General features: G+C 39.6%; 1 protein-coding gene across 1 annotated transcript; it reads left to right on the plus strand.

Annotated features, from left to right (window-relative positions):
- The first annotated feature begins 739 nt into the window (after nt 1-739).
- Nucleotides 740-23,576, plus strand: LOC117299626. Its single transcript, XM_033783175.1, has 11 exons — nt 740-1,400; nt 3,336-3,407; nt 4,710-4,787; nt 10,021-10,164; nt 13,995-14,063; nt 14,640-14,714; nt 14,949-15,020; nt 18,060-18,116; nt 18,282-18,454; nt 20,218-22,107; nt 22,848-23,576. Exons 2-11 carry the CDS (start codon nt 3,400-3,402, stop codon nt 23,063-23,065), a joined length of 2,784 nt encoding a protein of 927 aa, XP_033639066.1. The 5' UTR covers nt 740-1,400; nt 3,336-3,399; the 3' UTR covers nt 23,066-23,576.
- Nucleotides 23,577-27,585: the final 4,009 nt, after the last annotated feature.

Here is a 27,585-nt window from a genome sequence, read left to right on the forward strand (position 1 = left end):
CTTACCGTGACCACGCGTCTTGTTGCATGGCGAAACGTGACATATACAGTGTTTTGTCAACAGAGGGCGATTGAATGTAAACACAGGTCACATCGTCTATACTTACCTCAACATTTTGCGCTGACGATCACCATCTCCGTTTTACTGTGCAAGCGCTGGTTTTCTTCGCTAGATGTGAAAGGCGTGAGATATTTTCTTCCATGGTAAAACAAAACTACCCCGGTGTCTTACAACCAGGGCCCAATTCTATAAAGCTTAACGGTAAGCAGATTCGCTTGCTTAACATAGCGAAACAAATTGCTTAAGCGTGAACCTGTTTCACGAGCGGTTGCTAGCTTATGCACGTAAGCAAACTGCGCGCGGAACACTTAAGATCGTTTGCTTCAGCAAAAAAAAAAAAAGGTGCCGACATAATGGCGGGCGAAATAAATGCTGAGGCGATAACAAAATCATCACATTCTCTGTGTGATATGTATTGTTTGTAATGGTTAAAAGTGCCCCTTGAAAGGTTTACACACTAACTTAAGAGTAAACAAGAAGGAGATACATTGTAAACAAATTCTGAAACATTTTAGACACTCGTTTACTTCGATTCACCTACCGCACACACTTGCAAAATACACACAGCTGCGCCGCCACACTATTGCAACAACGTATTGCAATTATATTGCACAATGCGCTGTGCTAAAACAGGGTGTTTAGCTAAAAAAAAGAAAAAAAAAAAAAAAAAAAAAAAAAAAAAAAAGGAAGGGAGCTTTAATGACCCTTTTTGCTTGCTTACCGCTTTAAGCAAACAACATTGCTTAAGCAAGTCTGAGAAATGAAAACAATTGCTAGGTGCGCCCGTTTAGCACACAATCGACCGTTGCGCAGCTCTATGAAATTGGGCACATGGTGAGCAACCAGGTGTACTGGCCCGGCTTCAAGACGTTCCCTTTAGGTCCATTGTTGTTCTGTCCACATCCAGGGCTCCCTTCCTGGAACCAAAAAAATAGACACACCTTAAGCTGGGATTCCCAAGAGTAATTAATCCTTTTAAATTGTCCATTATACCCACCGGGAAGTATGGCCAGGGAGATGGCTCAGGCCATTTCGCTTCCATAACTTTATACCAGCAGCTCGAGACCGGACAGGAAACGGGTCTGGAAGAAACTGCCAGGTGGAATAGACATTACGAGCTTATCAATTTGTGCGTGTGCATAGGCTGTAATTTCCCGATAACCCGCGACGTACGTTAGATGTTAGCGCGAAAACCATAACAATAAAATATGGCAATAATCTATTTTATTTTGTACGTATTTATCGTTCAATTGTAGAAGGCTCCCCAACAACAACTTACAGGAACTTCCAGACGGATTGTTTTCAGATCAGACAGACTCAGAACGACATGTACAAAGGATGTGAGTATTGCAATTTGCTCCTCTGAAAGAAGTTTAAAAACAGTGTTATGTTGTTGTTAAAACCGTATTTTGTTTTATTTTATTTTATTTTTTTGCTTTGTGTACTGGTAGTTCTTCTAGTTATAGTTACTAAAACTTTATATACGTTTCGTTCTTTCTTTTTCAAAAAGGCATATTTTCGATGAGCCTAAAATGGAACATGCTTTTAGAATAAGTACTAAAAGGGTACATCGAAAAGCCACATTAAATTTATTTACCACTCTAACAAGCAAGTTCTGTCTTAACTGATCTTAAGACGACACCTCTACGATAGTTTAAAGTAATCAGTCTTCGAAATCGTACTATTCCGTATGGAGTTTATCTTAACATCTTTATCGAGGCTAAGGTTGGTTCCCTAAAAGGTGACTGAATAACCATGACTTAAGGCGCCTTGTCAAAACCTCCAAGCCCTTCCATTCCGCGTGCATTCTGTGGGAGTCCGCGGATTTTTGTAACAAAAGAACCCGTAGCAACCGGGCATGTCCACGGCCACGACGGCTCATTTACATGTCAATGAACATGAATATTCCGGGGGCTCCGCGGAGCGACCGGTCGGCCATTGTAAGGTCCAGCTTATGAGCTGACCGGCGGAACCGCGGAGGAACGTAGGTGGTTGACAATGGTTTTACCTTTGCGATTAAAAAGCAAAGTAAGGGTGGATGTGTAACTAAAATCCATTTCCTCCAATGTGTGATTTTTAAGACTTGGTTGGGCCTACATAACCAAAACATGAATTTTAAAAAATTGTTGTCTTTATCCCCGTCTTCGACTGACAAAAGTTCCAGGCTACGTGCAAACTCCGTTCCAAGTGCGTCAGAGTATCCAGGGGACAATTTTAACTGTTCGTTCTTACTTTCCAAGCGGAAAACATTGGTTTCTTATTTATAAAATCCCAAGTCACCGTCACCAATAAACAAATTTACACACCTGTGCGAGTGTGTCTCCATGTCAAAACAACCAGATAGTCTGGTTTGTCCAATGTCTGATGAGAGGGAGGAATGGGGGGGGGGGGGGTTGGGTAATGACTGATCATAACGCAAGAGCCCTGTACTGAGGGAAGAAAAGTGTAGCGACGAGTTCTTAAACGGCCGTTTAAAACCGGCAAATGTTTTAAACGGACGTTCACGAACGAGTCACTACACTTTTATTCCCATTCATAAATGCCATTTTGTTAAAAAAAGTTAAACAAATACAATTATAGACACTTTAGCAATTGGAAATTCGAAGGTTGAATAATCTGTTTGATGCGCGTTGGATGTGTTTATAAAACGCGCGTTTAAAACATCCCCACGTGACGCGCTCTCCACCAATAGGAGTAGATAAACTGTCTGGGGTATTTATGAATACAGTTTAATGAGAGTGACTGATGATTTTTTAAGAAGTTTACAGGATGACCCTAATATCCTCTGATAATGAGCCTTTGCAGCAGGTACGATGGTGATGAACCCCCCATTACTGAACTTGTTTATTTTGGGCTTTGTAATTAAACAAAACAATAGCAATAAACTGGAAGGTATAACGTTTTTACTTGTTGCGTATACAACGAAAAACAAATACAACAGACCGTGGCTTGTTTATTATGCGGAAATCGATAGTTTGTTACATTGGTTTTCATGTTGCTTGTGTGCGGCGTGATTTAAACACAATTTTACAATTTCAGTAACAGTTTTAGCTGCGTCGTAAAGTTTTACCGTGAGGTTATGGGCTTTATCACAAGTGGATACTACTGAGTTCTAATCAAACACATAATTAGTAGAGTAAGTTCTTAAAATAAAATATATATTTTTTACACTTTATAGCTTCGATTATGTTCTTTTACCTTCTGTTTCCCCTTTTTGCCATTTTGTTCTAGCAATACAAATCATAACAAGTTGCCATGTTTTTATGTGTTTACAGTGATCTTGCTAACAATCAAATTCGAAAGGTATCTCCATCAACTTTCAAAGGTTTAAAGGAAGGCATGTATTTGTAAGTAAACAAATAACATGTTTTGTTATTGTACATGAATCTATCTGTGGGGGCATGGTTTGCTTGTGCGTAAAGCGCTCGCCTCTCACCAAGGTGACCCCGGTTCGATACTCGGCTAGTGCCATTATGTGAGTTGAGTTGTGCGTTGGTTCTCTGCTGTGCCACGAGGGTTTTCCAGACCATTCGGTGACAATTCGGCAGTTAATTCATTTCCCTAATGCTAACTTTTAAGATACATTTTGGGGAGCAGTGTCGAAAATTGGTAAAAGTTCAGAGTGGCATGGTGGGTGCAAACTTTTGCTTGAGGTCCTATTTCCTGAACGAGCCGTCTGATAATCTAGCATGATGAGTGTAACAACAAACACATCGTCTGCATAAAATGACAATTCTAGGACATCAAAACGTAATTTCATAATTCTGACTAATGCGTCTAATTCTCATAATAACAAAAACTCGAACTTCTCTAGGGTCTTTCATCACATCACACCACTCTGATAGACCGATACTAGGCTGTGTTAAATAACAACAGTCTCCTGACGATGACTACAGCAAGCTATAGTCGAAACGATGAGACCAATTCAAGAACTGTCTCTGTGGTAGTACCGTTAATTACGATCATATAATCTGGTAGTCCCAGCCAATTTCCTATACCTTCCGCCCGGGTTGTAGTTAAAAAGCAGGACAGTTCTTTTTATAAATGAGAAGTCTCCCGAACATCCGATAAATCTACTCCGCGGTAGTAGAATAAAGAAATACGGTTCTGTAAGAACAAACTCTATACCTGGCAAGTAGATACACGCATGGTGTTACCGCAAACTAAATTTAAATTTAAATACTTATTGTCTGTTTGTGTACTGTATACATCACATATATGGTCATGCATTCCAGGCGCATCAACTCGACCCTGGTGCATCCACTGATCCCTACTTTGGTTGCTTAGATAACTACCAAGGCTTTGAAATCACATTATATTAAAACATTGACCTACATTATTGATCGCATCTTGCTGGTTATTTGTTCTAGACTATGTTCAGGGTCCACACTTTGTAACATCTTAACTGTGGTAATGTTCCTTTTAAAGGTAGATTTAAAAAAATGGCAAGATTTCAGACTACATGAATAATAATAGGGGCAGCTACCCAAGTGGCAACTTACCTTTAGCTAAATGCGACTGGGAAGATAAATTCCGAAAATAGGCAAATATTATTTCATTTCAAAGTCCTGATAAAGTTACCAATGAACGTCGCTGAACGACTGATATTATTTACAAACTTGCCTCATGTTTCACTTTTTGCTTTTCAGATTATTAGCTGCAAACAAGCTGAATGATGAGTCACTACCAAATGATTTATTGGTCAACTTTACGCTTAATACTTTGATGTAAGTAGTCAGTAATTATTCATGTTAAGCGTGGCGGTACCCTTGTTGTTTAAGATGCTTATATTTTAATTTATTTATTGTTTATTACATGTTTTGGTCAATGTAGAATTTTAAACCGAGTTCAAATCCAGCTGCCGGGCACTGAACAATTGATTTAAACCGGTCACAAAGTTACTGATAGACTTTTGGCAAAGCAACAGTATTCCGAAAGATAGGACAGCAAAAGTTTGAAGTCACTTTGGACGGCATAGTTTGTAAATGACTGGCATCAAAACTAGACATATGATCATGCCATCGGGAAGACGGTGGATGCCGCGCTTGAGTTAAAACACAGGTCAAAAAAGTCCAAAATCAACTAGACATAGTGTTTTTTGTTAATTACAAAAACACGGTGTTCGGTTGGACGTTACGTGATGACGTAGTTCAAAAACATTGAACCATAAAGATGTTTTTTATACAATGTGTCGTTATTTTATAGTTAAACTTGTATCACACTTTTGAACGCCTTGTTTCTTCACAAATGCAATATGTTTGTGTGAGATTGGCATCAGTTTTTTGCTTGCAACTTATGAAAGCCCTTTAAAAATCTAGCTCACCCCTGCACTTGATGCTGTACACAGATTTGATAATCAACAGCGCCCTCTTTGGTGGGCAAAAAGATAGCGCTGTTGGGAATTCCCCCAAAAACTTTCGCGCCATATGATTTTTACACATTTTATTGTTACTCAATACCTGATGACGTCATTATGACGTAATTAGGCCTGTGTTGTCTTACAAATGCTAAGGTTCAACTATCTATTGAGTTTCAAGGTTCAAATCGATCTCAATCTTGAGTTATGCCGTAGATAAGCTCAAAAGTTGTTTTTTTTATGAAAAAAAAACACGAAGGCGAACTTTGACCCGAACTTCGACCCGGAAGTTAAGGTCGTACGATTTTAGCGTTAACTCTTCAAATGTTATCCAAGTCTTTATCTATCCGATGCCCAAGTATGAACATCATAGCTTATATATTCGTTGAGATAAAGCAACAAGCAAATGGTAATTTTTTTAACATTAAAAACCCTGTCATGACGTCATCAATGACTTCATCAATCCAAAAAAGTGGCAGTTTCATCTGCGCAATAGTGCCTATGTACAAAGTAAGTTTTAAGTTTGTACAAGCTTTACTTTTGTTTTAAAGCTCAAAAGTTGTTTTTTGATGAAAAAATGCGAAGGCGAACTTTGACCCAGGGTAACGACCGGAAGTTAAGGTCAAACGATTTTGGCGTTAACTTATCAAATGTTGTCCATGTCTTTATCTATCTGATGTCCAAATATGAACATCATAGCATTCATATTCGTTGAGATACAGCGAAAAGCAAATGTCGTTTTTCAACTTTAAAAACCTTGCCATGACGTCATCAATGACGTCATCATTCCCAAAAAAGTGGCGGTTTCATCTACTCACTATTGCCTATGTACATAGTAAGTTTTAAGTTTGTACAAGCTTTACTTTCGTTTAAAATTGCTGGAGAAGGTTCGCAGGAAAAGAAGAACGCGAGGGAAAAAAAAAAACCAGAACAATAACAATAGTTGTTCGGCTGTTGGCCGAACACCTAAAACAAAAAAACAGAACAATAACAATAGTTGTTCGGCTGTTGGCCGAACACCTAAAAAAAACAGAACAATAACAATAGTTGTTCGGCTGTTGGCCGAACACCTAACACAAAAAAAACAAAAACGGAACAATAACAATAGTTGTTCGGCTGTTGGCCGAACACCTAAAAAACAGAACAATAACAATAGTTGTTCGGCTGTTTGCCGAACACCTAATAATTTAAAAATTGATATAAACTGAAAAATAAACTATATTGTTAACCCATGTTGATATGCCAAACCTTCGTAATTAACAGTTAATTACCTTGTTCTTAAATTTGAAAAAGAAACTCGTAAAAGCACGATTTTCTTTCATACTTGACTATGCCTTAATTGTTGCACTCCCTATATCAATTGTGCATTATTGTTTCAACAACTTTGTTTTCATAGGTAAATATACCCAGGAATTTTTTTATTAAAAGAGTAATTCATATAACACCTTAATGTTTGGTAATTTTGAGGTCAAAGGGCCAAATAAACTGAAAGTTTTGACATTTTAGATTTTTTTTACCAAATGTTACCCCAAGTGTTAGATATATCCATAAATTATCACAATGACATGCTAAGCCTATAAATTACATTAAGAGTTAGTATTTAGTTTTGTTTTGATGCGCTACCGGATAAGCATCGCTGGTCTCACAGAAGATCGTATCCCTGGAAATGGTGAATGCCGTGTCAATAAGTACACTATGTACCACTCGGGGGAACAAGCCGGACGGAGGGAGTCGCCTTGCTTCTAAACGACAAGGTAAACCAATCTCTCGTACAATGGACACCAGTCTCCAAGCGGATCCTTCATGCTCGATTACGTCTCAGACACGGTTATATCACAATTATTGTGGTCTACGCACCGACCGAGTTATCCTCTACAGTAGACAAGGATAACTTTTACAACCAACTGGAACCTATCATCCACTCTACTCCACCTCACGACCAAGTCCTAGTCATTGGTGATCTGAATGCCGTCATCGGAAGAGAGCGTGCAGGTTATGAACGCGTTGTTGGGAACTTCGGTTCTGGAAGACCAAATGACAACTCGGCACGCCTCCTCAACATGTGTTCCCTAACCAACTTGTCAATTGTTGGCTCCTTCTTTAGACGGAAAGAAATTCACCGATTATCTTGGTTATCCAATGATGGCCACACCAGGAAGGAGTTGGACCATATGTTGACTAGGAACTGCTCGATCTTCTGCACCTGTCGTGTATTCAAGGGAGCAGAGGCCCCAGCAAACACGGACCATCGAATAGCTGTTGGCACAGTCAAGCTCAAGCCCTACCTCAAACCTCCAAAACCAACAACTAAGCGTCTTAACGTGAGATCCATCATTGAAAACTCAAACATCGCCACTAATTACATAAATTCGATGCCCTCAGTGCCCTCGAAGAAGATCTGGAGTCCTCCTGGTCTACCATACACTCTGTGATTCTGTCTGCTGCTTCTGAAACGATAGGCCTCATCAGGCACCAGATGCGTCCGTGGCTATCCAGTGGCACACTGGATATTCTTGACGAGAAGCGCAAAGCGCTTCTGTGTGGGGACACACATGAAACACGCAGATTGAAGGGCGTCTTTAAAGTTATATGGGAAACTTGCAGACACTGCTGAAGAATGGCTGCGAAGAAACGATCTACGGCCAACCTTCAAGGCCATCAAGTCTCTGCGTTGTCCCCCTCAAAAGGGAAGCAGCTCCCCACCGGTTACAAAGTCCGATGGCACTCCTTGCAAGACAGCTGAAGAAACAGTGACTCGCTGGCGAGAGCATTACAACTCCATGCTCAACCATCTTCCAGCTACACCCTGCCCAGACCTGCACAGGCATCAGCTGCAGTCTCTGCTCCGGACGTCTCCGCTGACGCTCCCACAATGGCTGATGGACGTGCCGCAGGTCCTGATGGCATTCCTCCCGAACTGATCAAGTGTGCAGAGACCCCGAAAAGTAAAGCCCATCACGAACTGTTCCTCAAAGTATGGTCCTCCGGAAGGGTTCCTTCCGATTGGAGGAATGGTGTCATCATCTCTTTATACAAAGGACAAGGTCAGAAAAAACAATGCAACAGCTACAGACCTATAACTCTACTATCAGTCCCTGGAAAGGTTTTCTGCCACGTACTCCTGTCTCGCCTAGAACCTCTACTCGTACGTCACCGCCGACTCTAGCAGTCTGGCTTCACAAGGGGCCGTTCAACAATGGATGCAGTGCTCGCACTTCGACTCCTGTTTGAACTGCACCGCGAGTTTGAAAGACCTCTCCACGTTGCTTACGTCGACATCAAGGCAGCATTTGACTCTGTAGATCGGGAAGCCCTTTGGAAAGCCCTGAAAGCCATTTCTTCTTCGCCTGATTCAGGACTTACATGACGGCAGCACCTCTACCGTGCGTGTTGGCAACGACATCTCATGCCCCTTCCTCAGCACCTTTGGTGTTCGCCAAGACTGCGTCCTGGCCCCAGCCCTATTTTGCTGTGCCATTGACTGGGTACTGTTCACGAGAGAGCCCAACGAGTGGCCTACCAAGCTCCAGAAGTTCGAGGAAGAAGCTGGGACAACGGGTCTACACACATCCTGGGCCAAAACCAAGATCCAAAACTGCACCGGCCTCGGACCACCTTCTGTTCCAGCGTCTGTTGAGGGCCATGCAGTCGGGACCACAGATAAGTTCAGATACCTCGGCTGCGACATCTGCTCTGAAGGTCACTCTTCTCCCGACATCCATCGACGACTCGGGCTCGCCTCTTCAACCTTTTGCCAGTTAGATCGCGTGTGGCGGAACAAGCGTTTCAACCTCAAAACCAAGCTGACGGTGTACACTACATGCGTTCTCCCCATCCTACTCTATGGGTCAGAAACCTGGACACTTTTGGTAGAGGGTGGCCGTAGGCTTCAAGCATTTAACACCAGATGCCAACGGCGGATACTCGGTGTCCGTTGGTCAGACTTCGTCTCCAACGAATACATTTTGGAAACCACCGGTCTCGAGGACATCCGTGTGTCCATCTCACGGCGACGCCACTCCCTCTTCTGCCACGTCCGTCGGGTTGAAGAAGACACTCCAGCACATGCCGCCCTCAATCTGAGCGTCGACGCTGGAGGGGGACTACGTCCTGGCCTCGCCTGAAAGAGACCAAGAGGGCGACCACGCAACACCTGGTTGCGCCAGCTAGAAGTCGACCACCACTCACCGGCACAGCAGCTGTGGCAGTCTGCAAACAATCGTCTGGTTTGGGCGGCTCTACGTCCCCCTTGATGGTCCACAGAGAATGATGATGATGATTTTTTTGTGAACACATGTAAAGTAGAATTAAATCTAACTGTGTGATTTTCTCAAAAGGTGCATATCTTGAGCACGTCAAGGTTGTTTGCACTCACTATCCCAACACTGTAATTTGTTGGTTGGCCACACCACTGTGGACAATGAAATTAAAAGCCACTTATTGATTGATCGAATGACTAATTGATTAAATGATTGATTATTGATTGATCAATTAATATGTCAAACCTGTGGCAGACATAGCGCATTATAAGTTTCCTATATTCTTATTATTGTTATTTCTGAAGTGTTTCCCCACAATGTGCTGTGCTGCTCTGTTTCATACAGTGATCTATCAATGAATGAGCTGACAAAATTTCCAGGAGAACTTCTACGAACACAAAACCAGCTCGTGCACCTTTACCTCCAACGCAACCACATCACTGCTCTAGACGAAACCATGTTCAAAGGACTTCACTCTCTTGCTTCACTGTAAGTTTTGTTTTCCATTTATTTGCTGTGTGTCCAAATAAGGGTGGTTAATGTTACGGTTATCTTATTTAAAGGGAGGGTCGTCGTTCCGTAATTTTCACTTTATTTATAACCTTTATTACAAATACTGGACCTGGTTTGACCTTCTAAAAAGCTTTAATGTAACTGACAATTAATGTGTTTGATGTGGTGTTATATTGTGCAAACATTTACAATGTGACAATGAATAGTAACCAACACATTAGTTTATACAGCTATTACATTTTGCAATGTTTTAAACATTAATAATAATAATAATAATATAATAATAATAATATAATAATAATAATATAATAATGCGACAGACACAACAAAATTAATCCTTGAAAACCTGTGACAAAAGATAAGTTTTGAGAAGAGACTTGAACTTTGCGGTACAAAGACAAGATCGAAGGTTAAGTAGAAGAGAGTTACAGATGCTTGGCGCGGCTGAAGAAAAAGACATGTCACCCCATGAGTGTCGAGACTTGGGTTCAATGAGGAGAATCATGTAACTTGATCGAAGATTCCTTGATGGAGTGTAAACTTGATGCAATTCGGAAACATAGTGGGGAGCCTTGCCATTAAGAGCTGTGTGGACAATGAGCATCAGCTTGAAGATGATTCGTTGAGAGATATGGAGCCAGTGTAGTTGTTTCAGAATGGGGTGATAGAACAGGATTTTCTAGACAGTGTCACAATGCGGGCAGCAGTATTTTGGAGCCGTTGAAGTTGAGAAATCTGGTTGTAAGGAAGACTGTAAAGAAGAGCATTGCCGTTGTCAAGACGAGAAGTAACAAATGCGTGAATGACCTTTCCAGTGGCACTTTTGTCCAAGTACTTGCGAATCTTACCTATATTCCTGATGTGATATGATGAGAAACGAACAATGTTGTTGACTTGTGGTTGAAGTGTCATCGATGAATCAAAATTAACCCCTAACTTCCGAGCTTTCAGCGAGGGGGCTATCTGATCATCACCGATGGAGATGTATGGCACTGGAACCTTAGTTAACTGTTGACGTGACCCAAATAGAAAGAACTCTGTCTTATCATCATTTAACTTCAGGAAGTTTTGTTGTGTCCAACGTCGAATCTCTTGGATGCATTTCTCAATTCTTGCAATAGATGCATTAGCCTTTTTTTGAGAAGATTTAAACGTGATGTATAGCTGAATGTCGTCTGCGTACACATGGTAATTCAGATTAAACTTCAGGATTATGTCATGAATCGGTAAAGTGTACAGCGTAAACCACTGCGGGCCGAGTACGGACCCCTGTGGCACAGAGTATTTCAAAACAACAGGGTCTGATATCGCGGTGCCAATGCATACATGCTGAGTTCTATTGTGGATATACGATTTGCACCATGCTAGGGCTGTGTCCTCTATGCCAAGGTGATTCTGGAGCCGAGAGAGAAGGATGTTGTGATCAACAGTGTCAAAAGCAGCACTCAAGTCTAGCAGGACTAGAAATGTAAGGTTACCATTGTCCATTGCAGAGAGAATATCGTTGTTCATACGGACTAGTGCAGCCTCGGTCCCATGGAAAGGCTTGTATGCTGAATGGAACACGTCGGACAGGTTGAAAGTATAAATGTGATCAGAAATACGTGATGCAACTACTCGTTCTATGACTTTTCCAAGATAATTTAAGTTTGCAACCGGTGTGTAGTTTGTGAACATCTCCTTGTCCAGGTTTGGTTTCTTGATGAGCGGCCTGATGTAGGAAACTTAGAGGCTATCGGGGAAACAACCGGAACTGAGAGATTCATTTACAAGCTTAGTGATGTAGGGTACAAATGTATCAATGTTTTGCTTTAGCATGGATGTTGACACAGGATCCAGCTCACAGGATTTTGAAGGAGATTTTATAATAACCCTTTGAATCTCAGCAACAGTGGCAGGCTCAAACACAGAGTCTACACTCTGGTTGAAGATGTGGCAATGTCTGCGGCACGTTGTAAGGCACTGATGAACATGATGAGCGGATGTCTGAAATCTTGGTGACGAAGAATTTCTGGAACTCATTTGCTAAGTCATGGTCATTGTAAGTGGATTGAAGGACAGGGGTTTTAGGTTTGAGCAACAACTTACTTATTTTGAAGAGCTTCTTTTGATCTCCTTAGGATTCTTGTACTTGAGATGAATAATGGATGATATTTGCCTAGTTGATCAAATTCCTAACTACTTTACATTGGTTGCGATATTCTCGTCGTTGTATTGCCAATTCGCCATTTTCCGCCACTTCCGCTCCAGTTGACGACAGATCTTTTTAGCTGTTCGACTATCATCATTGAACCAGGAGACTTCAGTTTGGGCCTTGACTGATCTCGTTTTCCAAGGGGCGTATTTATCCAAGATGTCGCTGACTGTACTTTCATATTGGCTGAAATAGGAATCCAAGAAGTCACGATCAACTTCTAGATTTGCTTAATGAGTGCCTATGTCGTTAAACTGGTTTGCATTGGTGTTGTGGATGTCATCAACATGAATATTAAAATCGCCGGTGATGATGATGATTTCCGACGGATGAAGCAGATATTCCAAAATCAAATTCTCAAACTCCCTTAAAAAACTTGAAAAAGTCACATGTTGGCCGTTTGAATCTCTTTCAGGTCTGTATACAATGACAAGGCGAACAAATTTAGAGTTTCTGGAAACTTCTGCATGAAGAGATTCAAAAGTTGTGTACTGGACGTCATTACTTTTCACAGAGACAGATAAAGTAGATCTGTACAGTATCGCAACTCCTCCACCAGTCTTGTGAGGTCTTGGGATGAGATGAAAGTAGTAGCCAGCAGGGGTACACTGACGACATGTTAAGTTGTCGTCTGGTCTTAGCCACGTTTCTCTGAAACAGCAACAAGGTCCAAATCTTTTTGCAGAACAGAATCAGCAAAATCGTCATACTGGTTACAGATGGACTGTGTGTTCAGAACACAAAGGCTTAGTTGAGATTTGGCTGGAGTCACTGGTACTGGAACAGATGAGAGTGTAGCTTCGGGTATAGGAGCTTATGAACAGTTCTACGGCGATCAGCTTTTTTACCATGATGTGTAGGTTGGTAAACAGTGCTGGGATTTGCAAAGACCCAAAGCTCTGCAATGATAATATACAGGAAGGCAGCAGAGTTGTAGCACGTGTGGATGGGTCATAACGGAGACTGAGAAGCTTGTTTCGTGAGTAGGAATTTGCTGAGTTTAGACTAGCTTCTGCTGAGTTTGAGTTATTTACACCGTCAGGGCCGGGACTTTAAGCAATGTCACCAAAAAATACAATTTCCAAATGAAAAGTGACTGGGGAGCTGTCATAGTAAGAAATATGGCATTTCAGATATTAACGACGCTGGATGAGTCCTAGATGTGTCTTTTGCAGAATGCAAGCATCAGACACAATTGATGCTGGTGGAACAAAGCTGACCACAGATGAGTCAGTACAGTACAATGGTCTAGCAAGCAGAGAGAGAATGAAAAATATACTTACCTCCATTGTCCCCAGATGGGCGAGCAATGTCCATGGACTAGGTGGATGACTGCACATGATGCAACCACCTAAGTGTGTGTAAGCTTTATACACCAGAAATCTTAACTGAGACAGTGAGGAATTCCACAGAAAAACACTATTTTCACAATTCAGATGACTCCAGGATACACAGAAAAAAAAAAAAGGGGGGGGGGGTGTCTCACTTTCTGCAATATTTTTGTTCTAGTCATCATGACGAAAAACTTTTATTATTATGCTTAGTTGTTACGGTTTGCCATATATATTTTAATAACCAGATTAGTCAATTACAACTCTGGGTTTTCTTGCAGATACATCTATCAAAATCCGATAATACAGATGGCAGACTTTCAGTTTTTTGAGACAACCCTAGAATTTCTGTAAGTAAATAAACTCAAAGTTCAATAATTAGAATTTTGCAATAATTTTTAGTAATGTTTTGCAGTATTTTAGTAATGTTGGATTTACACCATTAACCATGACATTCTTGCAAAAAGATAACATGGCTGCTACAGAATTTGGAGCGAAGTCTACGACTGTCCGAACTATTTTATGCGTGGAAGAACACAAAGGGTGTCAATTTGGTAATTTTTGTCCAGGCGGCAGACTCTCCAATTTAGAGTGCCACTAGGTTTTATTATGGGACCTGTTTTTTCTTTACATGGATCCACTCGAAGAAACGGTGGCCGGGTAGTCTCAGGATTAAGATGTAAGCTGAAAACAATAAATATTAAAATGCATGGACCCGTCCAGGCAGAGAGACAACCGTGATATACAACCATTTTGTTCACGATCACAGAGAAAACAAAATTCATGGACAATGAGGACCCCCAAAAAAATAGATGTCAGATCGGTAGGACGATAATTAGAAGGGCGATAATTAGAAGGTAATGACATAATTATGTGAATATTCTGCACACAGCAATTTATTTGTTGCTTTTCTCTCCCCTTTGTAGTCTTATGTTTCAGTGTGATTTATCAGAAGTTGGAATGAGACCGTTTGCTACGAAAGGAGACACCATAAAGCAAATGTGAGTTAAATGTTTGTAATAAAAGAGAAAAAAAAAATGTTTTTGTTACAAATCCGTTCAACATTATTTGTGTTGACTCATACATATTTCAGTTGAGTGATCACTTTTCACTATGATTGTTGCTTGTTTCTATGTTCATTGTGTCTTGATCTATTTTCCTATGCCTTCCAATTTCGAAAGATATTGATCTTCGTAACGGCTTATCATTTGTATTTGTGTTAATTGACTGATTAGATTACTCCACGGAAATCCAATTGAACATATTTCCGACACCGTATGGCGTGATTTGAGACATGACTGTTACGTGTAAGTACATTAACACACGGTAAGAAAAAGACAACCTAACTGTCCGGATTTGAACAAATAAAAGGAAAATCGCTGAAACAAACATATTTAATAGTATTATGATGAGAGCAGGGTAAAATCAAATCAAATCTCTTAATTTACGTTTAATTGTTATATCTCGCGTCTTCTTACATGTTAATAGATTATTTTAGAAATGGATTTAACAAAAAAGTTGAATGACAGTAAAATGTATAATGTATTATTAAAAGAAAGTCGACTCACCAACGTTTAGCGAGGTGTCAACCGTATAATTGGCCACAACACTCTTAAGTTTACCCCGTTCTTAGTACATTTCTACAGTTAATTTGGTTTTAATTATATATAAATTATTTTTTTTTATTTATTTTTTTTTCAAGTCTAAAGGCCCTGTCACACCATGGCGTATCGCCCAAAACGTACAACTTCCCAACAAACTGCATCAAAAAAGTCGAGATCGGTGTTGGAAAGGACGGTTCCATAACGTATCCATAGCGAATTGAACGTATACATAGCGTATGACTAACGCATTGATAGCGTTTCACTAACTAAATAACAATGTTATGACAGCGTATCGCGGCGTATGCAATCGTATGAGTATTGTGTTGATAGTGTGATGCGTTCAGCGCGACCGACCATGAATAAATGAGAATGAGTGAAGGCCCTGTCACACAATGGCGTATCGCATGAACGTAAGCCAACGTATGCGAAATATCGAAAATACGTTGGTGTACGCTAATATAAGTTTTGGGTAAGTTCGGGAAACGTCGTTTACGATAAGAGCACGTTTGGATACGCTGTTAAAATTGTGAACACATCGAGCCCGCGAATGTTTTTTACGCAAGTTCAAAATTTCTCTGCGTACTGAACGTGTGCTTCATTTGTTCTGCATAAGTTCCACGTAAAGTCATGGTACGTTAGACATACGTTGACATACGCTGGCATACATTATAGGAACGTAACTTGTAGGTCGGTATGCGTTGATATACGTCTGCAAACGGAGAAACGTACAGCCAACTTAGTGATAACGTATCCATATCGTTTTGAACGTATAGATAGCATTAAGTGCTCAACTTCGAGATAATGAAGCTGACACGCAAAGTTTCTTTGCAAAATCGTGATCAGAAAAGTGCTCTCGAACCCTTTGAGAATTCACGAGAAAATGCGAGTGTTCATTAGTGCGTCAGTAAACCGCTCCGTTTGGTGGGAAATGTTTCAACGAAAAAAACTTACAATGAAGGAGGATTATCTTGAGATATTTTATCTTAATGAAGAGTTATCAAATGTGTTCAACTGTATGCACATTTTAAATAAAACCTTCGCAAATTGTGACACGATTAAAAAGGTACGCTTTCAATCCTGAGTCAAGTTACGCTTATGTTCCATACACAGCTACGTTTACGTTCCAAGATACCCAGCTACGCTTACGTTCCAAGATATGCGTACGTTCTAAAAGATAAGTTCACTTTCTAAGCTACACAGTTACCCAGCTACGTTTGCATTCCAAGTTTTGCTAACATTCCTTCAAGTTACGCTATAATAACAAAAGGTACGCTTTGAAAGATATGGTTCCGTTTCAGGCTACGCAGCTACGCTCATACAATCCAATATACGTATAGGTTCCAGTTACGCTATAATCAATAGGTACGCTTTCAATCAGAGTCAAGCTAGGGTTGCGTTTCAAGAGTTGCAGCTACGCTTACGATTCAAAGAAGATATGGTTCCGTTTCAGGCTACGCAGCTACGCTCATACAATCCAATATACGTGTAGGTTCCAGTTACGCTATAATCAATAGGTACGCTTTCAATCAGAGTCAAACTAGGGTTGCGTTTCAAGAGTTGCAGCTACGCTTACGTTTCAAAGTACATTCTCACAAGGACGCTTTTGAATCTCTCAATATTCCCCCCCCCCCGAGATAAAAAAAATATTTTACCGTGAATAACAGGGCCCATTGATCAATTTCCTCTGTTTAGCAGAAAATACTGCTTACAAAATGTCTTTACTTTTTAAATGTTTAGTCGGGCACCAGCCCCGGTTTTCAAATTTAATTACAATTTGACTGGTAATCAGTTTCTGCTATGTAATACCTTTTTTTGTGCTAAGCAAATTGTTGTGCCACTATGAAGGCATTATGAAATTGTGCCCTGGCACGTCGGGAGTACGTTACGCCACGAGCGCATTCCGATCTGCATCATGGCTATGCGGTAGTAGGCCTAGTTTATTGGTGACAGGAATGCTTTATTTACTTGTCATTGTCCCATCATATTCTGGGTTAGTTTCTTTCTGTTCTTCGTGACGATCTTTGGCTGTACGTCGAAGCACGAAGGCCTACCTCCATCGTCGAAGGATCTGCCTGATCCGTATATTTATGCTGGTTGTTTATAATACATGGATAGACTGGAACCTTATGCTGCGTCGTAGTAAACACGTTGCTATAAACAAAGCACCATTCTACTTACAACATTATGCGACAATGTCACGAAGATTTGACAGTTGCAACGGCTGGAAACACGTATACGGTGACCTTTAACCGCTTTGTTTTTTTTTAATAATATTTCGCTAATTACGTGATATTTTACGGGGCGTACAGTTTCAGTTCGTCATAATACCCTTTCAAATTAGTTTACACTATAAACAGCAGATTTGTATTTTATTAATGTTTTCCCATTATCAATATATGACCATGCTTTAAAACACATAATAGTATCAAGTAATACTGGTAGCCCACCTTCATGCCCTAAGCGATAACTGCACTGCGTGTGTTTGTTCAAATTGATTTTAATCATAATTACCAAAGATTACTTGCAATTATTTTTAAAAAAGACTGAACTGTACACCAAAACTATATAAACATTATTTGTATTATTTTAACATTGCATATGTGAATAACTTAGTATGCATAGGTTAACCAAATTGATGTAATTAAATTACCTTGTACACTCGAAATTTGATTTCAGTCCGTAACCTAAGAATATCATTTCGTTCCTCTGGTTTATTTTCAGTTAAACTAATTTTCTTTTTAGATCTGTTGATAACAGTCTTCAAGAAGCACCACAAACGAATCGGACAGACATTACAATGTAAGTACCCGAATGGAAAATATGAGAAAACTAAAAACAGAAAAAAAAATAATATTTAAAGGCAAATGTCATCATTGATTTCTTCTATCGAAGTAACTGTTCGTCCCCTCTTTAAAATCTGTAATGTCGTTCAATAACATGTACATTCACATGTTACTTTCGCAGTGAATTAGTCGGAGACGACTTTATACGTCCATTCGACATGCTGTATGTAGGAAACCGTGGCTTTTCGTCATCGGGTTTTGTGTGCCAAGAAACTTCACAAACCGAGCGTAAATGCAGGCCCTGTCATCAGGGAACTTTCGGATCGCAGTCAGGCTGTAGCCCATGTCCGCCAGGTGAGTTTGCAGGAAATGTACTACTTTTAAGGTGCTCCCATACAGAAAGGGATATACTATTTATTTAAAATGTTAACAGACACTTTTTCCCCTCGAAATACTATTGCATTCCGTCGAAAAATTAATTCGTTTCTTGTTTTCGTTTCCTTGAAACGATGCTACGTTTCCTCAAAATCATTTCGTTTTCTAAAGATATTTGTTTCTTCCCTAAAAATGTTTGTTTGTTCCCTCAAACATATTAGGCAGCCCAGGAGGCCTTGATATGTCATTTAATTTACCATATCATTACCATATCGCCGCACAATTGGAACATCCTTTAGTTTGTGTGTTGTTTATAAGTATATATATTTTTTTTTAAATGTTGCCGTTGTTTTCTTATATAACAACAAATACAAATATATAAAAAAAAAAAAAAAAAAAAAAAAAAAAAAAAAATAGGGGAATTCAGGTCTTTTAACTATAAATGAAATTCAAGTTTCATCATGATCAATAAGAGTGAACAGAGACGGATTCATAATGGAATTCTTATTGAGCCTTAAATCCATTTGAAACTTTAGGTAAACATTATTGTACAAAGGCCCACACTTCGTGTGTAACAACTTACAGTTTATATAAAATAACAAACCTGTGAAAATGTAGGCTCAATCAGTCATCGGAGTCGGGAGAAAATAACGGTAAAACTAACCCTTGTTTCCGCAAAACCGTAAATCTCGATATCGAGAATTGATATTGTTTGAATGTTTTATCAAAAAGAAGAGCATTTCATGGAAAAGTAATTCAAGGTTTGAAGGTAACGATAGAAGAAAGCCTCCCTTAAAATATTTCTTGCTGAGGTGCTTTGTTTTTTTAGAAATGATTTCAGCAATGGCACAAAATTGAGTTTCGTTTTAGAAGGTTTGTGCCATAACGTCAACTCGCGGGACGTACGAAATCCTAAAATGAACGTATGGTAACGTTCGGGCAATGTAACCTGAATGTTGATTGATCACCCGATTTTCTTACACCATACCTTACTGATTACATAAATGTAAAGCCATACACATATTGTTTTTTGGGGATGATTTAATCTCCGGTACAACCGAGGTGCGCGGGCTGAAGGACTACAATCCCGGCCATATGTAAACCAACATTTTCCTCAAAGTGGATTCGTTAAGACAGGTTGTCGTAACTACCACATCTATATATTCCACAGGTGGGTTTTACCAGAGCAAAACTGGTCAGTATTCGAATGACGGTTTGATCTGTGAAGTATGAAAATATTCACTTAATACAGGGAAGGTACACGATTGCTAGTTACTCAAAACAAATAATAACTTAAAAACTTACTTGGTAACGAGCACTGGAGAGCTGTTGATAGTATAAAACAGTGTGGGAAATGACTCCCTCTGAAGTAATTTAGTTTTTGAGAAAGAGGTAATTTCTCACTAAAATAATAACAAACTTCCAGCTAGAAGTATTTTATTATTATCTGAAAGCACACAAATTCGTCCAACAAGGGTGCTTTTTTCCTTCATCTTTTCTTTGCAACTTCGATGACCAATTTAAGTCTAAATTTTCACAGGATTGTTTTTTTATGGTTATGATGGGATACACCAAGTGAGACGACTGGTCTTTGACAATTACCAAAGTGTACCTTCCCTTTAACAATCGCAAATTTTGGTAAATTCACCACGAGTTTCAAGTGTACATATTCGCAAGAATATTCGCCAAAGTGGGAGAGCAGCATCAGTAATGTTCTAATGGCACATCTGTTTACTCCACAGGTGGGTTTTACCAAAGCAAAACTGGTCAGTATTCGAATGGCGATTTGAACTGTGAAACATGCAATAAAGGAACTTACGTCTCGCCTGAAGCTTCACCTGGCACGAGAGCTGCTGATTGCAAGGTGTGTCCAACAGGGACAGATAAAAGTACCGCTGCAGGGTTCCGGGCTTGTCCGTGTGTGGACAACTATTACCGCACTGATCGGTTTGGCGAATGTCATCAGTGTCCCCACGAAGGGATCGACTGCTCCGGGGAATATCAACATCTTCGTCCGGGCTACTGGTGGACGTGGAACTGGAGCTCACAAGAAGACCAAATCTCGCAGGAAAACCACGATTCCTATATGAATTTTGTCAGCAATATAGGCATTATGAACGACTCGTATGACAGAAGCACGCAGAGATTTAGCGGGAAGTTACCAAAGGTACACAAATGTCCACGCGACGACGTGTGTCCAAATGGTGGATTTGGTATCGACTCAACTTGCAGTGAAGGTTACAAGGGCTGGCTGTGTTCTGAATGTGCAAACAAGTATTACTCTTGGCTTGGTCATTGTTTGGAATGTCCAGAGTGGCCGTTATTTGCTGTAGAAGTTTTCTGCATCTTGCTTGTTGTCTGCCTCATAGTCTGTTTCTTTGTGTGGGATGCATATAGAAGGCATCGTCGGAATGAACGAAATATCGTGAGCGTCTTCTTAGCACGCGGGAAAATCGTAGTTGGTTTTTGCCAGGTCATGGGGGAAATATTCTCTGCTCTAGATGACATTCCTTGGCCAAAGAATTTGCAGACATTGGGCTCAGTCTTTAAGACAGTGGAGGTCAGCTTAGTTGGCTGGTTGATTAGTCCTCGATGCTTTATTCCGGATTTCACCTACCACAATATTTACATTGAATTCTTGGTCGGTTTCAGCTTCATCATATTTGTTGTTCTGGTTGCTTTTTGTTACTATGTATTCAGAAAATATTACATAAGAGACGCGCAAGGGTTGCCTGCGCACTGCAAAAATGATCTCAGTAAAAGTAAACGAAGATGTTTCCTTATTGTCGTCATTTTGCTCTTTCTGTCGTACCCAAGCGTATGCAGCGTTGTTATTACTCTGTTGCCGACTGGGTGTAAGCTGTTTTACATGGATGAGGATAAAGAACTCAACATCACCTTGCTGAGGTATGATTACGCAATAGACTGTGAGAGCCCAGAACACAATGTTTACAACTATGCCGCCCAAACAGCTGTGGTGTACGTTGTGGGTTTCCCGCTCGGATTGTTCATTCTTCTGTGGTATAGTAAAAGAAAGACCACCAATGGAGAAGATCAAGCATCCGTTTCGAGTCAGGGTTCAGATCAAGTGTTGCCCGGTACCTCCAATGATGGGATAGAGGATACAGAAACACCCGTGTCGAGTCAAAATTCGGGTCAAGTACTGCTTGTTGTCACCCATGATAAGACAGATGACTTTAATAACCTTGTCACAGAGTCAGGTGCGCACGTATTTCATGACACCTCAGAGCCAGATGCGAAAATTAGCTGGCAGAGTTTTCTGTGTGAAAACTACAAAGCCGAGTTCTGGTACTGGGAGATCATTGAACTTACCCGTAAGATCCTGCAGACGCTCTTCATACTGCTGTTCGGACCCGAGGACCACTTCACACTCTTCATGTCTGTCTTCTTGTCTGTCTTCTTTCTGCTCATCCACGCCTACCTGAAACCAATGAAGGATGCAGCTGAACAGCGGCTTCAGATGTGCTCGCTTGGTATCATCTTCATAAACATGCTGGCGGCGTCCTTGCTCCTCATGCCAAATGACGATGGGCCAATTGTAGATGATAGAAAGGGAACTCTTTCAACTGCGTTAGTTCTTCTTAATCTCAGCATTATTGTTTTCGTTGCAAGTAAGTAAACAATTGGGTTTATCACAACTGCAGCTTTAATTTATTTCTGAAGCATATGTGTTGTTTTCTTGCATGAATGCCAAATACAAAACACACAAACAAACCGGTGACATAACAGAAATCTTGCCATTAAATAGATGTTGCAAGATGTGAGTTTGGTTCGCACACGAACCTCATATCGGTAACAACCAGATATATCGGTTTTATTTAATACTAGCATGTTGCTCCATCCCACACTACACTCGCATGTTACAATGCCAATCCAAAAAAATCCATAAATAACTCACACACATTTTGAAACGGCGTCATCAACATTTTACGATGTAAGGAGTGTGTGTGTACCCATAAGTTAGTTTGACGATAACATGAAAAGAAAGTGATCAAAAGGCGCTATGATATAGATTACAAGATCACTTATAATTGGCTACACGAGTCGCCAATTGATGAACATGATCTCTTGTCACTCCGATTTCACACTCGGTCGTAAAAAAAAAAAAAAAAAAAAAAAAAAAAAACAATACGTCCGTTTATGAGCCCCATTTTGACCAATAGAACTTCCTAAAGTCGCACACGCACACCCCGAAACTTTGATTCTACAGAGAGTATATTGGCAAAAGAGGGAATGGCTTGTTGGGGGGGGGGGGGTGGCGCTGTGTACATAAACAAACTCAAAAAATATATGTAAAGGTTGTTTTTAAATTGTTCTACTATTGCACCATTCGTATGTTCTTGTATTTTAGTAAGCTCCGTCTGGACTGGCATCAAGACTCTTTCGAGACATGGATGCTTTGCTTGTATAAGAAATTCATCGGTGCAGATGTATAGATGGTGCCGAAGACGCTACAAGAGAGAGCAAGATGGCTATCTGGACGACCAACACTTTTCACTTTTTGACGAACAGGACGAGCAGACCAATGAAGGCCAAGACGCTTCATCAGTGGTTCCAGTAACTAATTAACTATTCTTGGCCTGACAGTGAAGTTAGAAGCTAAAATTAATATAAATTTAGATGCTAGGCTGCCGGACCAGTTTATTGGGTAGTGAATAACACTGTAATATATTGCTATATTTGGTTAGTTGTTTCATAAGAAGGCTAATGCAAGATCTTAAACAAAAATCAAAGCTAAATGGATGTTTTGTTCGAGGCTGATGATTTAATAGGGCAAGTCGTATTTTGTATTAAAAACCAAGTTTGGATTAGATTTTTGTTCAGACACTTTGTATGGTATTTAGGGGCGTTTATTTTTTTGCCATACTTTGTAGTTGCCCTTTTTTGGCAATCTAAAAGTACAACGGACATGCTTTCTTTCAAACTCAGAGAAGGCAAAACCTTCTATCATCGCTATAACGGAATGATAACTATTTCAAACTCCCTCAACTCTTGACACGTAATTCATGTTATTCAAAATATTTAAAATGTATACCCAATTCAATTTAAAAACACTGGACACTTATGGTAACTGTAGAGACCAGTCTTCTCACAAAATAACAAACTAGTGAAAACTTGAACTCAATTAGTCGTCGAATTTGCGAGATTTTATAATGGATGAATAACATTATTGTCACACGAAGTTGTGTGTTTTCGAATGCTTGATTTCGGGACCTCAAAATCGAATTATGAGGTCTCAAAATCAAAATCAACTTATTAAGTGGAAAATTACACACTCTTTTCCCTGAAAACTACATTAATTCAGCGGGAGCCATTTCTCACAATCAACAGCTTTCCATTGCTTGTTACCAAGTAAGTTTTTATGCTAACAGTTATTTTGAGTAATCACAAGAACTCACCCAGCCCTGTGCAAATGTTTTAGAAAATTGCGTGAAAGCATTGTTTACAAATAGGAACTTAACTCGAAGTCGTTAGAGTAACTGCAATTATTAAAGGAACATTACACAATTGGTTTTGCTAACAAAACAGTTGCTGGCAGTGTAAGCAATCTATGTAATCACCATATTATACATAAACTGACAAACCTGTAGAAGTTTGATATCGATCAGCCTGTTGGGTCACGAGAAAATAGTGAAAAAACGATTACACATTAAACCTGTATGACATCGATGGAAGAAACAAAATGAATAAAACACTCACTAAGCGATAAACTCCAAACGCGAAATTAGATTCTCACTAAATATGACATTTCAGTCATATATATTTCAAAGGATGCTTTCTACTATCATCATAATTAGACCGTGTGAGTTTGACGTAAATCTGTGAACTTCTCGATGTTGTTTCTTACAAATTCTGTAACGTTCCTTTAAGCCAACATCTTTCTTGTAAATTTAGATAACATGGGAATCATGTTGCATCCTGCTGCATCCGCATACCCTAAATCCATCTGGCTTTCATATTGATGTGTCGCTCCCCAGTTAGCTAAAATCACAGTGAAGTATAATTCACTTTTTTTTTCCCATTGTGCTTTTTAACACAAGGTGTGAAACGAATGCTTTCAGATTCGCTTTAACTGAAAAAAGAAAAGTTCAGGGGGGAGATGTACGGAGCTGTCTATTTTTGGAACGCACTCGAGTTATAATAATGATTTACTTGATATTACTGTTGAGGGTGTATTGCATTATGTGCTTTAAAAGAGCTGTGTATTACTGTTATGAATATTTTGTCTAACATAGGTGTGAAACGGTTGCTATAGGATTCGCTCTAACTGTTGAAACGGGGAAAACAACCGTTTGGGTAACCTGAACCGAACTATGCATGTTTGGAACGCGCACGAATAAAATAATGATTTACTTGATATAAACTGTTAAGGGTGTATTGTATAAGCGCTTTAAAAGAGCTGTGTATTACTGTTAATAATTGTATTAGTATGATTTTATAGGTACTAAGTTTTGTAAAATCGTTAACAACGTTTTTTGGGCAGTATGTCTTTGTTTGTAAAAAATGTACTCTCTTTAGATGGTATAATCTTGTTAAATTACTTTGAACACTTTTGGTATTGTTAAAGACCAGTCTTCTCAACATGGACAAAATAAGAAACCTGTGAAAGTTTGAACTCAATTGGTTGTCGAAGTTGCGAGATAATAATGGAAAGAAAAACGAACTTGTCGCACGAAGTTATGTGATTCCAGATGTTTGATTCCGGGACCTCAAAATCTAATTCTGGGGTCTCGAAATCAAATTCTTTGAAAATTACTTCCTTGTCGAAAACTTTGTTACTTCAGAGGGGGCCGTTTCTCAATTCTGTTTTACTATTAAAGGCAGTAGACGCTATTGGTTATTACTCAACATAGTTTTAGCATAAAACCATTACTGGTAACGATAATGGGGAGAGGCTGATAGATACACTTTGTTTTCTTTACATGTTATATTGTGTTGACTGTTTAATTCTTTACGATAATTGACATGCATTGTCAAAAGTTTACCTATATTGTGTATAGGGTTGTTATTAATTGGTATGGAAACGAAGAGCTGTTCTTGTATGGACACGAAGAGCTATTCTTGTTTGAAAATGTTGTAAAAAGGTATTAATTTAGTGGAATTATTCATTGAGACTTTGACCGCCGAAAATGGTTTCGGTAGCAATATTTGTGGTAAAATGCTTTTCTGAAAAAAAAGGGGAAAACAACAAACAGCAGCTTGATTTAAAGCGACTCTAGACAAGTTCAGAATACTCGCACCTCAACCATAGACCTTTCCAAACTACAGAGCCAGTTCCCGGTAAATACACTTCCAGGAAAATCCCTGGAGTGTTTTCCCTAACCACCACCCCAGCAACCATTCTCATTATCCAAACTTGGTAACTGAGGGGAGAACTATTTCATGGACTTTTGACACTTATAACCAAACCCAAGGAAATGTGGTAAACATGTTAGCCCATGCGAAGAATAGGGTAAGTTATACCCGCTTTTGTTCTCACCAGCTGTTTTCCCCGAAATAAAAAGTTACACCGGGGTTAACCCCCTTAACCCCACCCCTGTGCAAGGTTAATTATTTTCCGGGGAAAAATTAACATCTGAGATTTATTTGTAGTGTGAAAATATCGACCAAAAGTTCCCGGTTATTTCCAAGGGAATAACTATAGTGTGAAAAGGGCTGATGAAAACAAAACACATACCGGATACAACTTGAAAAACGCACCATCCACTCCTAGTCCTAAGGTATCGGACGCAGCGTTGTAATAATTGTGGTGGTTTTAATTTGAAGTGTTGTTTTGTATTAGTTATTTTGTTTAACTAAGTTTTGTAAAGGTTATTATGTAATGCATAATAACTGAGATAAAAACATTTTTTTTTTCTTTCTGCGGGGTCTTCTTTTTGGTTTTATTAAAAACAAATTTACTCGTTTAAATGTAATACAATAACTACCTGTGTCGGTTAAATGTTATCGCTGCTTTTGCGTTTTAATTAAAGCTACAAAAGCAAGCACAACTTTGTTTAAAAAAAAATGTTTCGTTCTTAATTCCGTAGGTTTTGACTTATACAAAGTATGACGACCCACTGTGACACAACCGAACTCTTTATTTTATACGCAATATAACCAATTAATCGTTTATGTAATGGTCATCGGTAGAAACATCAACACTTTTTATTAAACTACGTTCTTTCTATATGTTCATCACACTTGCTGTCTAAAACGGGCAGATAGTGATTTGTCAACTAATCCAACATTATATGGGCAGGATAACAAGTTTCTGTATGCAATTTCTTAATCATGAGACATTCATTTATTCAAGCTCTGCTTCCTGTTTTCAAGTTTAAGTTAGACAACCCCCGTTATATATTTGGCACTTATCTGGGACACTAGGTGGTAGCAGACTACCAGCTAGCCTGAACATCTAACGTCACACTTCGAGGCTCGTGAATAACGCCAGAGACCGGCATCCAAAACAGGCGTGTAGATTCACCTTTGACATCAGTCATTTCATACGCAGTCAAATTCTATTGCGGACTTGACAGCAGTGACTGTTTGGGCATTTCTTGTTGTATATCACTGCACATTTATGATATCATTGTTTCCAATGGAATCACTGGATCTAGCGGCAGGGACCTGTTTTATCCTTGCGGATAAAAGACAGTGGCCCAGTCTAACTACCAGCAGGCAATGGGGACTTTTGGGACGCTTGGTGGCAGCAGACTTACCAGGCAAAATCCATTGTTCTCGGTTGTTTGCGCGTGCTTAGAACTACGTCAACAATGGAAAGTCTGCTGATACCTAGCGTCTCAAACACAGGGACTATTTACCAATCATTCAGGGCAATGCAATAACCTTTTCCGAGTGTTTACTGTGAACGATGTAAATTTTCCCCTTTTCTGTCCGTTTAACATGCATAGGCCTACAACAAAAACCAATGATTTGTATTGATTTTTATTGATTGAACATCACGTACAATGCTATTTGTTTTTCGTTGCTACAATGTGCGTGTGTTACATTTTTATTATCACACGCGCGGCCGAGTTAGATGTGGGGCGCAGACGCACTATTTTTTTTCGTGTTCCCCTCGCACTTGTGTGATAACTTATAATTTC

The sequence above is a fragment of the Asterias rubens genome, chromosome 14, assembly GCF_902459465.1.
Source record: "Asterias rubens chromosome 14, eAstRub1.3, whole genome shotgun sequence".
Classification (NCBI taxonomy): Eukaryota; Metazoa; Echinodermata; class Asteroidea; order Forcipulatida; family Asteriidae; genus Asterias; species Asterias rubens.

Coding starts and splice junctions, on each gene's coding strand:
- LOC117299626 (XM_033783175.1), top strand. Junction 14,064..14,639: donor GAGACAACCCTAGAATTTCT/GTAAGTAAATAA, acceptor TCCCCTTTGTAG/TCTTATGTTTCAGTGTGATT. Junction 22,108..22,847: donor CATTATTGTTTTCGTTGCAA/GTAAGTAAACAA, acceptor CTTGTATTTTAG/TAAGCTCCGTCTGGACTGGC.